Raw genomic sequence first — 15,505 nt, 5'->3', positions numbered from 1 at the left:
TATTGAAGGGAAATTATATTCATTGCATCTCTCATATTAAAAGAATGAAATACAAAATGCACAACGGTTCATTAAAATACAAACTGACACGCATATTATGATTCACAAGTAGCAATAGAACACCTAAAACATTAACATCCACAAGAGCATGATACATGTATATATGTATATATGACCGGTAGTAAGAATGAAAGTGCAGAATACTGTTACACATGTACACAAGCATGATATCACTTTCATCTCTATTAGGGTCTATGCAACACATCCATTAATTATGATACATTACATATTTTACATGTCCAAATACAGCTGGCAATGTTCCACGCTAACAGAGCATGTGTACAGAAGCGTTCGTGATAATTAAGTCGGGCTAACCGTTATAGTTGCTACTGTAATTGGTGAGCCTGGTTCAACGCCTCTTTGCATAGCACTTCAGCTATATCACTGTATGTATATTTGATGTGGAAGGAAAGTTCGGCTTGATGCATATTAGTATGACATGAACAAATGGGCATAAAAATCATGGAAAACCAGGTTCAAACCTTGCAGTATCAGTGTATTGTGACAATTCACTTGGGAATTTAAATAGTCAGCTAAATAGTCAAGTGCGATGCAGGGTGTAGACGTATTTCGCCGTTACATAAACATGGGTATGATGCACACAATGTCACATAATAGGAGCAAACCTAGGACTCGAGCCCACTGCCAGCGGATCCTGTCACCCAAGGGGAATAACTCTCAACAGCAAACTGCGACATCACAGGATTACACGTGACCACCCCATTTGATGCCGGTTCTGTTGTGTGCAACTTAACTATTTACACTGCTTAATTCAACAATTACAGATTGTGCTTATGAACGTTCTACAAGAAACACCACCTCTCGTATATACACGGGCCGTCAAGCGGACTAACACAGGATGCTATGGTGAAGTAGCATTCGTACAAGATGTGATCAACTACAGCGGCCACACAACAGCTGACAGGCACTTCAAATACACACAATGCCCATATTTTGTAATTGCCTAAGTTGGTTAAATGAATTTACTCGTTGGGTGTTCGCATGTTCACCGATAACGTATGCCTGAGTGAGTGAGTGAGTTTGGTTTTACGCCGCTTTTAGCAATATTCCAGCAATATCACGGCGGGGGACACCAGAAATAGGCTTCACACATTGTACCCATGAGGGGAATCGAACCCGGGTCTTCGGCATGACGAGCGAACGCTTTTACCACTAGGCTACCCCCACCGCCCCACTATGGACAAGTACTTCTATTCTATGTTTTACTGCAGGAACGTGTATAACTTGTGTTATTATAATGTGTAAAATGTTATCAATGTAAATTCTTATATAGGTGGGCTTTTTATGTGGACAACCACATGCACTGACTCCACCAAATTGAGAGTATGCAACTCAATCGATTGGAACAATTGGCAACCTTATCCCCACAATTGGTAGCATGTAAGACAACTTATGGTAACAATAATTTTAAGTGACATGCAATTCACCAACTGTAAGAAACGGTAACATGTAAGTCAACAATAAGACAACCTACTGTAACAATTGGTAGCCTTACTGTAAGACAATATATTGAAACAATTGGTAGCATGTACGTGAACCTATTGTAATAACTAGTAGCATCTAAGTCAACTGATCGCACTAACAATTGGTAGCTTGTAAGTCAATCTATTGTAACAATTGGTAGCATGTACGTCAACTGATCGCACCAACAATTGGTAGCTTGTAAGTCAACTGATCGCACTAACAATTGGTAGCTTGTAAGTCAACTGATCGCACCAACAATTGGTAGCTTGTAAGTCAACTGATCGCACCAACAATTGGTAGCTTGTAAGTCAACTGATCGCACTAACAATTGGTAGCTTGTAAGTCAACTGATCGCACCAACAATTGGTAGCTTGTAAGTCAACTGATCGAACTAGCAATTGGAAGCTTGTAAGTCAATCTATTGAACTAAGAATTCGTACCCACGGTGCATATCCCGTGAGCCAGGTGATTGTTCTAACAATCAGTACCAGAGTGAGAACGTTGTGTTTGTGATGTAAACTATTTGACAACTTCTTACACTTTCGACATATACCCCCTATTATCAAATGAAACATTTGAATGTACCCACAGGCGACTTAACTATTTGGGCTGTGTAAATAGAGTTTGAAGGTTCATCGTCTTGCCTGTCCATCATTTGTTTCACAACACACGGAAGATCTAATTACATGGTATTTGTTTAGTTCCAAAGAAATCTGGATCGGTAAAAATGCGAAACTTGGTCATATAAATACCTCTCCAGGTAATGAGTTGACACAGCTGGTAATCCGTTTTACAAGATAGTTCTAAGCATAATGTTCAATTGCACAAACGGAATATATAGAGTCAGGTTTCTTTAAGACAGTGGTGTCTGTGGAAAAATATGATAAATGCAGTTTCGCTTTGAACTATGGCCATGACGTATAGATTTCAGGTCATTCCCATGTCTATAAAATTACATACTCTTTCTGATATTGTCGTATTGTGGAAAGTAAAGAAAAACTGAGTTGCATCCTCAAATTGATACCCACGTGTGCAGTCTGGGGTTTCTGATGCATGTCGACCAAACGTATCAGCGTTTAATTTGCTGCAGCCGAGTCTGAGGCGACGGTGGACAATTTGGCAGAATCTTGAACCTTAATTTAAGTCGAGTATTTACGGGCTACCTGAATCACCGTGGATAAAAGACAAAGACAGCGTGGGTAGAATAGGGTTGAGTTGGGGTGGACCGTTTCACATGAGTATCAGTTGAGAAGTATGAGTTGAATGTTGCATTGCTATTGTTTATGTTCTTTTTGTCCATTGTTATATTAACAAAAGTACATGTTAAGGTTCATGTTTAATGGAGCACTCATACCCATATATTCTTATGAGGACAAATATTTCCAAACTACAACTGTAACGGATCTTGCATTGTAACAAAGTCCACCACGTGTCTCCGGGGTTATTGCAATACGCTGTATATATACTGGACAAAATAAATTAGGGATATTTGTATTTTAATGATAGCTGTTTTGTCAGTGCATCAATGAATATATAGATCATTATTCATAATTTCAAAATTTACACATATCCCTAAATATTTTTGTCCAGTATATGATGCGTCGTTACTGATTTAAATATCGAGTTTTAAGTTCGATATCTCCCATAAGGCTATGACACAATATCAGGACATTCCTTTGTCCTTCAGAAGACAAATAGGTAACGGAATCAACCTTGAACTTTGACATCGCAATTTGAAGATTTGGTTATTTGTACCCACCTGCATTAAATCATGATTGGATGCCTTAGTCAGTTATAAATGTAGCTCAGGTTTATGATCAAGCTATATTCCCTCGTCACCTGGGCAGTGTTTAAAAACATGAAAGTATGTGTCAGGGTCGAGTTCGTTATAGTCGATGATTTCGTGCGACTTCATTGCATCTTGTACAAATCGCTGACCTACCGGGTCAACATGAAGCAAATTAGATTATTTGTTTCAAATTAACCTTAAGTACATCCGATGCTATATATGTTTGGTCATAATTACTTCATCAACATTCAGAGTTGCTTGCCATTTTCCTGGTGAGGAAATGACATCGAAGGTCAATGGCGTAACCTTAAAAACAGGAATAATGTTCTTGAATATGGGTCACAACGATTTGCATTGAATTCCTGGATCAAGTATGTCCGTGTTCTTTATTCACCCACGTATTGTGGTAGACGTTGAGCCGTACCTCATAGAACAGTCTGATACCTACACAAACACTACACAATTACAAGACAATACTTCTTTGTACAATCCAAATCCATTTGTCTGTGGTCCCAGTACAATAGTAAGTAAAGATCTGGTTCTGTTCAAACCCTGTCAGGTCCAGATTTAGATATCCCCATTGCTCTGGCTAAGCCTTTGAATATTTCCCTAACTTCAGACTGGATCAGGTCGAAGCACATTGATATCAAAGCAAGTCCGAACAAAAGGTACAAGGTACATGAAACGCGTTTCGCTTGGTTGTGCCACGAGTCATGATGATATCCAGGTACATAGTCTCCAAACCCAATCGTACTCAGGGTTATGAAACAGAAGTACGACCCTTCCAAATAGTTCCATTCCGGCTCCCACAGAGTGAACAACATGGCTCCAAGGAATATATACCCTGCGAGGAGCAATAGGCACACAAAAATTGGTATTCTGACAAGAGTGTTGTTTTGTTCGGGTGGACTCTCCACAACACTGTCCACTGTTTCTTCATTTCCGTATGTATAGCTTGTTCTGCCTCGGTCGGACTTTCGATGAAGGATCCTCCCCTGGTAGCTTCTTTTCTCGCATCGGCACCGAGGGATCTTTTTCCAAAAGAACCGAAAACACTTTGCCATGAAGGTGCCAATGTTGGTGAGGCAGAGAAGAGTAAGGGGAATCCCCACTATGGCGTATATTATGGTTGCTAGGCGACCCCAGAAAGTACGAGGGGTCAGGTGTCCGTAGCCTGAAAAAAGAAAGAAAACATTGTTATGAACGTGTATGTATTTGGAACGAAAACGATTATGCAGCTGTATTGGGAAGGGTGTAAACCAGATCCGGGTTAGAATTGGTCTTCAGTAACCCATGCTTGTCGGCATAGGCGACTAAGGGGATCGGGTGGTCAGGCTCGCTGACTTGGTTGACACATGTCATGGTATCCAAATTGTGTAGATCGTGACAACCAAGTCAGCGAGCCTGACCACCCGATCCCGTTAGTCGCCTCTTAAGTATCGGCTACTGAAGCCCAATTCTAATCCGGTTCTACACCCGTCTCGATGCATGGTACTGCGATTTAAGTTTCAATAATCATTTAACAACGAGGCCCAATTATTTCCCCAGAACGAAGGTCCAGCTGAACTAAAGACCTTATCTGAGTCCACACCCAAAGGATGAGGCCAAAATGTAGGTTACACAATGCAAACTCGACAAATGATACAGTAACTCTTTCTGAAACCAAAAGCCTTGGAAAGACGAAACCTAATGTTGCAAACGTAGCATGAAATATTCCCCAGGATGTGTTGACCCAGTGTAGTTATTTGACATCTAATGGCATCTAATAGCCTTTATCACAACTTTCACATAATGAAAACAGAATATGATAAGAAGTCTCTGTGGGAGACCAGACCGGTAGATACAAAAGAAGCATTGTGCACCATCGGGTTCAGATGAGGCGGAATGAGCATCACAGCGTCTGATCATGATGATCGGGTCAGACTGAGAGCGCTGACAAAGCCAGCAATTGGATGATTGGGGTCAGATTTATATTGTGTCTCCACGAGATGTCACAATCTACGTATACTGGACTATACCGACATTCACGTGTGTTTCTGCTTGAGAGACGTTATTTGACGTTTGTGACTGTGAAACTGTACACAGCTGTATCGTATGTCAATAACCTCGCACAAGAAGGATTAGGGTGGACTCTGAATGGCTCCGACAGGTTTTTCAGACATGTGTAAACATCTGTACATTGATAGCGTGGACGTGCATTAATCATCCCACGAGTAATGATTTTGCATTTACGCTCAAGAACGACGAAATTGGCGTTACATTTGAACCTTACTCGCATTAGGAGGGTCAGCTGTAGCGTCTTCCGTTACAAAGTGGACTTGGGCGCTAGAAACCTTGGGTTGTGAGTTTGAATGCCAGTTCGACTTGATGATGTTTCTAGGTTTGTGAGCCGATCGTCATGTTTGTGGGTTTCGTCGATGTGGTAAACGTCTGAGACTTGAATCATATCTGGCGTTTCTCCTACACTACACGCAGTGGTAAAACTGGGATGATGTCACTCAGTCCCTCACTCACACAGTTACTCACTCACTCACTCGCTCACTCACTAACACACTCACTGACTCACTAACACACTCACTCACTCACTAAAACACTCACTCACTCAGTCCCTCACTCACACTGACTCACTTACTCACTCAATAACACACTCACTCACTCAGTCCCTCACTAACACTGACTCACTTACTCACTCAATAACACACTCACTCACTTAGTCCCTCACTAACATTGACTCACTCACTCACTCACTAACACTCTCACTCACTCAGTCCCTCACTTACACTGACTCACTCACTAACACACTGACTCATTCACTAACGCACTCACTCACTCACTAAAACACTCACTCACTCAGTCACTCACTAACACTGACAGATTTACTCACTCACTCACTAACACACTCACTCACTCAGTCCCTCACTAACACTGACTGACTCACTCACTAACACACTCACTCACTAACACACTCACTCACTCACTCTCACTCACTCACTAACACACTCACTCACTAACACACTCACTCACTAACACACTCACTCAGTCCCTCACTAACACTCACTCACTCACTAACATACTCACTCAGTCCCTCACTAACACTGACTCACTCACTAACACACTCACTCAGTCCCTCACTAACACTGACTCACTCACTAACATACTCACTCACTCACTAACACTGACTCACTCACTAACACTCACTCAGTCCCTCACTAACACTCACTCACTCACTAACACACTCACTCAGTCCCTCACTAACACTCACTCACTCACTTACACACTCAGTCCCTCACTCACTCACTAACACACTCACACACTCAGTCCCTCACTAACACTGACTCAGTCCCTCAGTCACTTACTATCACACTCACTCAGTCACTCACACTGACTCAGTCACTCAGTCCCTCACACACTAACACACTCACTCACTCAGTCCCTCACTATCACAGCCTCAGTCACTCAGTCCCTCACTCACTCACTGACTTACACACTCACTCATTCACTAACACTGATTCAGTCACTCAGTCACTCACTCACTAACACACTGACTCAGTCAATCACTAACACTGACTCAGTCACTCAGTCACTCACTAACACATTCACTCCCACTGCCCTCACTCACACTCAATCACTCAGTCACTCATTCACTAACACACTCACTCACCCACTCACTTGCAGCGGCTCCCTGCATCTCCATGTATCCACCCTCTACCGAGGGCAGATTATCGGTATTTTGATTGTCTCGGATAAAACGAGGTCTGGCCGGTTCGAAGTATACACGAGCATAAATGGGGTGTCAGTGCGGAGAAGCGGCATGTCACGTGAGTGAACTAGCACTAGGGAACCGGCCTATGTTTTGTAGAGCACAAACAGCCTCAAATATACGTTTAACCCCTTTAATTACATGAGCTCTGAGTTGAAATGTCCTCATAAAGGGAGCCTTGTGATCAAACTGTCCGTTCGTCACCTCGAGGAACCTGGTAAAATTGCTCACCTTAGTACAATACGAGGATCCCATTTCTGATTACCAGTGCAGTGATAATGCTGGAATATTGCAAAAGCGGAGTGAAAGTATATTCACATGAGGTACTTATTTTTATCTGATACCAGGTTTATCTGATTCTGTTTCTACCAGACAGACCAAAAGTCCCAAAATGTGGCTGATGGACACCTCACCTCCAGCCACTGCATTTGGTTTTGCTCAAACAACACTTCCATGTTCTGTTTTATATACGACGTATGGACATATCCCTGACACTATCGTTTAAAGTTAAAGAATAAATGTTTACCTCAGCAAAATGATTACAATATCCAGGTGGGTAACTAGATCAGTATCTTTAGAGGTTCAGTATATTTGTGCACATCCCTCAAACTTGAAATATACGGTCACAAGAAGGCACGCCTTGCTTTCACTGGGAACATAAGAACATGCCAATTATCTATATTAATACGATGCATTTCAATGTAAATCATTATTCAGGGCCATTCCCAGGAGATGAAAGGGTCCCTCCCTTGATATGTCACTCTTTGTTTACTCCAATTTACTCGCCCAAACTTCCATGTTTTCTGAAATGCCACACTGTAATCTATTCAGCCTGATTTGATTCGCGATTCACACCAAGCCGGTTTCACATTTCCCATGTTGACTGCAACGGATACTCCCACTTTTGTCACAGAGAAAATCATTTCTCTGTGATAAAGTGATGTTTGCGTATTAATACGACCCAGTGAAATTAAATTCTGATAAATATTTGAGTTGTCAGGAGGCGATTCAATCTTGCCACCACAGAGTTAATGCTTCTGTCAGCCCGAATGTGACGTATCGCTCCTCACGGAGGGGTAGCTGGTATAGAATATCGGCGGCCCGAAGCGCCTCTGGGAGATTGGTTAATTGAGTAATCTATCATTGTAATCGACGTGTCATCGTTTGTAAATACGTTTTCCTAAGCTATATTTGTTGGGACAAATGATGAAAACGATTGTAAATACAAATAAGTAAATTGAGAAGCTCAATAATTAGAGGAGCATTGTCTGATGCCTGGTACATAGAAATCCAAAAGTGGTTTTCTGTATCGAGTCGCCCGTGGTGATTTGCTCTCACCATGACGGTCTTGTAAGGTGAAACGTAGATCAAGCGTGGTATGACTGCTGTCGCGCTTTACCAAGGATGATCACGACTTATGATAAGCGTAAATTGTGTTGTCGAGAAACGGCAAACTGGAGCAGTATTAAAACATGTTATCGTATGCGTGTGTATTGGGTCGTATTGATTCGTATGCTTTGGACAAATAACAGGGGGTGAGTGGGTTTTACGCCGCTTTTAGTAATGTTCCAACAACATCATGACGGGGGACACCAGAAATAGGCTTCACACATTGTACCATGTGGAAAATCGAACCCGCGTCTTCGGCGTTACGAGTCTGGAGGGGCGGTGGGGTAGCCTAGAGGTTAAAGCGTTGGCTCGTCACGCCGAAGACCCGGGTTCGATTCCCCACATGGGCACAATGTGTTAAGCCCATTTCTGGAGTCCCCCGCCGTGATATTGCTGGAATATTGCTAAAAGCGGCGTAAAACTAAACTCAGTCAGTCAGTCAGTACGAGTCTGGATGAAGTGAGTGAGTGAGTGAGTGAATTTGATTTTACGCCGCTTTTAGCAATATTCCAGCAATATCACGGCGGGGGGACACCAGAAATGGGCTTCACACATTGTAATCATGTGGGGAATCGAACCCGTGCCTTCGGCGTGACGAGCGAACGCTTTAACCACTAGGCTTCCCCACCGCCCAGTCTGGATGAAGGATCGAGTTAGTTGTGCTGCAATGTTTAACTTTAACTTTTTACAGTTTTACTATCTTGTGTAATTAGCGTTTGGAAAAACAGCACGCCTCAGATAATGATGCTATTTCAGTTATTCATCAAGTGACTTCTACTTGACAAGTATCTCTGTTTGAAATATACTACTTAACATTAAGTGGGTATCCGGGACAGTGTCAAGTATTAACCCCTACAAAACCTCAGAACGCATGTTGGGTTATATTATCCCCAGGGAGTTGAGAATGAAAATCTCATGGATACTGTTGTGATCCATTGATGGGTAATAATGTGCACATACAATTTAGATAGTGGATTTGATGCAATATTAATACATACTCAACCTGATTTGTTGATCACCTTACAGTGTGGACCCATTGCCGACATATCATTGTCCTTTTAATGACTATATAACGGTAACTATATTGAATGTATGTATCGAATGTATCGAACCCGGGTTTTCGGTGTGACATGCGAACCCTTTACCACTAGGCTACCCCACCGCCCCCACTCATCAGAGAAAACTATACCGAATTCCAGCTCAATTATTCAAGAATTGACCCATTTAAATCCATTACTTTCAGCGCTAATTCCGATAATTAGTCGACGCCTATGTCATTACCCCGCAAGCGCCTATGTTAATATCGGTCCGCCACCGTGGTATAGTGGTTGCAGCGTCTGCCCGCAGAGCGGAAGGTCGCGGGTTCGATCCCCGGCCGCGTCATACCAAAAGATGTTAAAATATGGTACTTGTTGGTCCCTGCCTAGCGCTCGGCATTAATGGGTACAACAAGGACTGGTCGGCTCGGAGTCAGAATAATGTGTCTGAGTGGGGCATTCATGCTTAACTGCGGCATGGTATCTCAGTGAGCTAGCACTATAAAACCAGCTTAAGTCTGGGCTAGTACAACCAGCCACACATGCAAACGCATGCACGTCGTCATATGAGCGAAACATGCGACGTTAAACACCATTTCATCTCACCTACGTTAATGTCAAATAATTCACATGTTAAGAAAACCTGATTGAACCCGACTTCATTGCATTGCAGTTATATACTCCATTGGGAAAAGGGAGGTAAACGTATTAAGTATTCCTCTTGTACATAATTGTTGGCATGCATGTCAATTACTTGTAATGTATTGCACAGTCATGTGTGGCTTCAAGGACAATACACACATACTGCATCATATATATTTCATAGGTCTGATGTATTGTTTCACATGAAACAACACACTCCATGATGATGTCTGTGTTGGGATGTGTACTTAAGCCATCAGTCATTGTGTTTTCAACGTAAATACTATTAGAATCCTTGCTGTTAGCTGTTGCAACAGGACAATATGCAATTGATCGACGTACCCAGCACTAGTGTTTAATACATTAGTACAATATTAGTACAAATGTTTACACGCTAGTTGTATTGTGTACACATGGTTATGATGAATCTGAGCTGATGAATAAATGAAACACTCGAGGTTCAGATTGGAGGTGTCATTCCGTTCACAGAATGACGCCGGCTTATTCTTGGAAATCTTTCCAGATTTTGGTCGATAAACCAGAAAGCTCAAAAGAATGAACATTAGCTTTGAAACCACACTGAAGGCCTCTGTAGTGTTGTTTGATAGGGACTGCCTCCGTGGTGTAGTGGTTAGAGCGTCAGCCCGGAGAGCGGAAGGTCGCGGGTTCGATCCCCGACCGCGTCATACCAAAAGACGTTAAAATATGGTACTTGTTGGTCCCTACCTGGCGCTCGGCATTAATGGGTACAGCAAGGACTGGTCGGCTCGGAGTCAGTATAATGTGTCTGAGTGGGGTATTCATGCTTCACTGCGGCATGGTATGTCAGTGGGCTAGCACTATAAAACCAGCTTCAGTCTGGGCTAGTACAAGCACCCGCACATACACATACACACGCATGCACGTCGTCATATGAGCGAAATATTCTCAAGTACGACGTAAAATCCAATTTCACCTCACCTCACCTTGTTTGATAGGCGTGATGACACGGGGTGTAATGTCGTGATGATGATTATTACAGAAATATAACCGCGTGGTTGTTAGAGAACAGTTTCAATATAGGCAAGAATTTATGGATGACAACTTCTTTTGTTTTGATGGACACGACTTTAATTACAGATAACAAGGGAAGATAACAAGGGAAGATAACAAGGGAACCAGTAGTTGTAACTACTGGTTCCCCTTGTTATCTTATCACATGTATAGAGTTTCATTCACCTGGTGGACCCGTGAAGATCCGGGTTAGAATTGATCTTCAGCAACCCATGCCTGTCGTTAGAAGCCTAGCCGGATCGGGTGGTCATACTCGCTGACCTGGTTGACACATGTCATCGTATCCCAATTGCGTAGATCGATGCTCTTGCTGTTGATCACTGGGTTGTCTGGTCCAGACTTGATTATTTACAGACTGCCGCCATAACCATGGTTTGAAGCAGACCAATTCTAACCCAGCTTGATCTGGGAGGAAAGTGATGCAGGTCTCTGACGCTTTACCCTAAAAACCCACGAGCACTGATATGGTACTGGGCTCCGTTCCTCAAAGCGATCCTAGCGCTACGACAGTCGTAAGTCTGTGTTAAAGTATGGGAGTTACGATCACCTTAGCGCTACCATCGCTTTCACGAACAGGGCCCTGGAACGCATAGTACTTAACGTGATCTGGACGAACCGGTTCCTGGCGTGCTCAAAGGAGGCAACTCTGTATAGCGAATTACACAACTGCAGCTCCTGGCGTCCAAAGGGAGGCAACTCTTGTACAATGTTTTCCATAAAATATACATATACACGGCATAGATGTCGCTGATATAGTGTTAACAAACGTTATGTATCTGCCAAACATCTGGGCAATGTGGAGCGGTAGGGAAGCCTGTAGTTAAGGAGTTCGTTGGTCATGTCGAGGACCCGGGTTCGATTCCCAACATGGGCACAATGTGTGAAGACCATTTCTGGTGTCCCCCGCCGTGATATTGCTGGAATATTGCTGAAAGCGACGTAAAACTAAACTCACTCACTCACTCTAGGCCATGTAATGTTACGACCGGGTGTAGAGGGCTGATGCTGTGTCTGATAACTATGATGGAATTTATATCACGTGACAGGACAATGAATGAGTCGGTCATTATAGTAAATTGTCGCCAATATGACTAATTGTCAGTTCGCATTGTCACCCGCGGTTATTCTCATCAGTCGGCATAAAATCACTCAGTTGATTAAGAACGGAACATAATAACTTTTTGATTGCTGCCCGCGGGGCATGCGTTTGCACCATGTGGAGAGAGAGAGAGAGAGAGAGAGAGAGAGAGAAAGTACACTAGAGAGAGTGTATGAGAGGAGAGTGAGAGAGAGAGAGAGAGAGTGTGATGAGAGAGAGAGAGAGTATGAATGACCCTCCCTAATAGAGTAGAGAGAGAGAGAGAGAGAGAGAGAGAGAGAGAGAGAGAGAGCATAAGACAGTATAGCCGTATAGAGGAAGAGTGACAGTTTAGAGGAAGAGGAAGAGTGAGAGAGGGAGAGGCAGGAGAGAGGGGGAGAGGGAGAGAGAGGGGAGAAATGAATGAAATGAAAGAGAGCGGAATAGAGTATCCATTAAACGGGAATACAAAATCCAGTGAAAAGGTTCCATGGATATCTTTTGTAACTGAAAAATGATTATTATGCGATTGTATAAATATTCCTATAATAATATCTGTATATCGACCGCACTAAAACCTTATTAGTTCAGATCGTCGTTGTATGCAAGGTCAGGGTAAACGTAAATGAGAATGACACTTACACATTAAGGCTTGACACGGGGCACATGTAGTTTGATTTGGAAAGCATACAAAGAGCTCGCCCTTCTTCTATCATAACTTTAAAAGACGCACTATCTACTTTCCTCTCTCATACGGAACTGTTACATTTTGACATGCACAAGGAAGGGAATGTGACTGTCTTTTATAATCAATGCCTTGCATGTGCGTTCTTCTCAGCTTGGTTTAAGATGTAGGGTCCAACCAATTGCTCCGGGAGAATGGTCATGACACAACAACGGGAAATCATCGTTTTCCCATTAACTCAGGGTATCATGCAGGTATTATGATCAGATTACTTAGAACAAAACTTTGTTTAGAAAGCTTTGAATAATTAGCATTTCCCTCGCTCATACATAACAGATATATTGAATATCGTGACGTCTCGTCCGAAACGAAGTTTTGATTTTCAAGGGGGTCCAGGGTGTTGAATAGGATGGAAATATGGAAATCCCTGGATCAGCGAAGATGGTATTCGTTGTGAATCTTCTTTCTACGTCCTGTTTCGCGATATGTAACAAATTCGTACTGCGTCCACTGAATTACAATGAAATTGTGGTTTAGCAAGATAATGTATTTAGCATCATGTATGAATGAAGCAGTTTTATCTTCCATGGTCGTGGGCATTATATTTCAGACACAAACGGAGATGTATAAGGGCAATAAACCAATTCTGTCGAGCCATGCAAATTGTAAAACTTGTGCACATCAATCACACATTAGACAGCAATATTGCAATGCATTGTACATGATATACACCTATCGCTGACTCCAAATCTCGTTTGCATGTAAAATTGTTGAGATGAACTCAAACTAGACCTTTTCAGTGAGGTTCATCTTTATTCATAGTTATGATAACATTTTTGGCTGATTTCAGCCGACCATTCTGAGACATCAAAGGGCATATCGTGTCAGATGGAGAACGGAGCTCCTTGACATAGTGGACGAATACGTGTTCAAAGAGTTATAGTTAAGACGATTCGGGGAACAAAATTTTATGTGTTATTTTTCTAAATCTATCATTCAATGTTTAGCATGAAAGAAGAACCTCGAGATATGCATCTCCTCCAGACTAGAGATCATTGATGGGTAAAATAAGATGTGGGTGTAAGTATAATTATTTGAATACACGCAAGCTCTGAAGCATTGATTCAGGGAAAGCTACATGCAGAGCAATACGAGGAGTGAGTGAACTGATTTAGTCTGTCTGTATTCTGGTACAAAATAGGTTCCTAGAAATATACGCATTCCGTAGGAGTCGCCTAATACACAGGACGATGTGGTTCGGGTTCTGGTTGATTTGTAATCGTGCCCCAACGGCTGTCAACCCGTGGAGTCTGGTTAAAACTATATACATGTAATCTACAAGCTGCCTGGACATACCTGGAATATTTCTGAGTGTGGTTTAATGATCCAAGTATGGTAAAACACTATGGCCACATTCAACCAAGGTCCCTCCGGATTTATAATTTGTAAAATGACACTAATTGTTTACAGGGACAAATTGAATCGTATCAGGATTTACGTGATCAACACATAAGTCACCGTGCTACCTATGGCCCTATCATTTGATAAACTATTATAAGATCCTCTGCATCCCTTGCTAAGTATTTGTAGCAAGAACCATTTGTTTCGTTTCCGTCATATAACCGATCAGCTTCGAAAATGTGATAACACAGCCTGGATTTTACGGAAACAAACAACTTCGCAAAAGCAATGTTGAAGGTCCACCAAATGTATTTCACATTGTCAATGCTTTCATCCACATTTTATGTATACTATTCCAAAAAGAAACGCATAACCCAGAAATCTGTTGCGAAAATGTTGTATTTTCAAACATGTACAACTCGTCCACAAATAGCGTTTAGTACATGAGTTTTTACATCAGTTTAGAATAAGGTAATGACTATACAACCAAGTGGATAATTTTAGTTAACGGAGATGTTGAGCGCGATGGCGACGACGTAGCACGGTCCCGACGTTGGGTCTCCTGGCTCTCAGTCCAATCTCTCTCAACCTGTTCCGTACCGTTTGACCGGATATCGTCCGAAGTCGAGACACCCTGGCTGCTGTGCTCTCATCCGTTACAGTACGATCACACAAATGTAGTACCCGGATGTACCGATCTTGGGCTACAGTGGTGACTCGAGGTCTGCCTGTACGGGGACGGTCATTTGTTATACTTGTTTGGTTGTAACGAGCTGCAAAGCCGTGATATCGTGCTCAGACTAACATTCAGACGCCTGGCAACAGAAGATTGATAATGTCCAGCGTGCGTTCTTTCAATGGCGATGTTCCGTGTCGCAGCGTCAAGACGTGGCGAAGTGATTTGACCTTGAAACTTCTTCAAAACGAATGTTGATTTCCGAAAGTAATCTGGATTTTTATAGCCAGACAGTGCATGCTCTTTGCTGCGCAATTTCATCTGGAAGGTGATTTCTGTTACGTTGTGGCGATGCCTTTTTTGTCCTTGTAAGAAATCTCATCAACATTTTCAGGTAAAGTCAATTTTTGACTTGTACAATTGTGTAAAATCATGTTATCAACACTTTTG

At 42.3% G+C, this 15,505-nt stretch overlaps 1 protein-coding gene across 3 annotated transcripts in view; it reads right to left on the bottom strand.

Moving 5' to 3' along the window:
* Positions 1-1,184: 1,184 nt before the first annotated feature.
* The window catches only part of LOC124277105 (TWiK family of potassium channels protein 18-like), a 57,991-nt gene continuing 43,670 nt past the window's right edge, over positions 1,185-15,505 (bottom strand). For all 3 annotated transcript variants that reach the window (XM_046712764.1, XM_046712763.1, XM_046712765.1), the window contains exon 3: positions 1,185-4,508. In XM_046712764.1, the coding sequence (XP_046568720.1) occupies positions 3,880-4,508 (629 nt within the window). In that variant the 3' untranslated portion in view covers positions 1,185-3,879. The remainder of the gene's footprint in view (positions 4,509-15,505) is intronic.

The sequence above is a fragment of the Haliotis rubra genome, unplaced genomic scaffold, assembly GCF_003918875.1.
Source record: "Haliotis rubra isolate DU_JTF1 unplaced genomic scaffold, ASM391887v1 Scf218, whole genome shotgun sequence".
NCBI lineage: Eukaryota > Metazoa > Mollusca > Gastropoda > Lepetellida > Haliotidae > Haliotis > Haliotis rubra.
The sequence above is the reverse complement of the archived record's forward strand: the minus strand, read 5'-3'. Positions and strand labels throughout refer to the sequence as shown.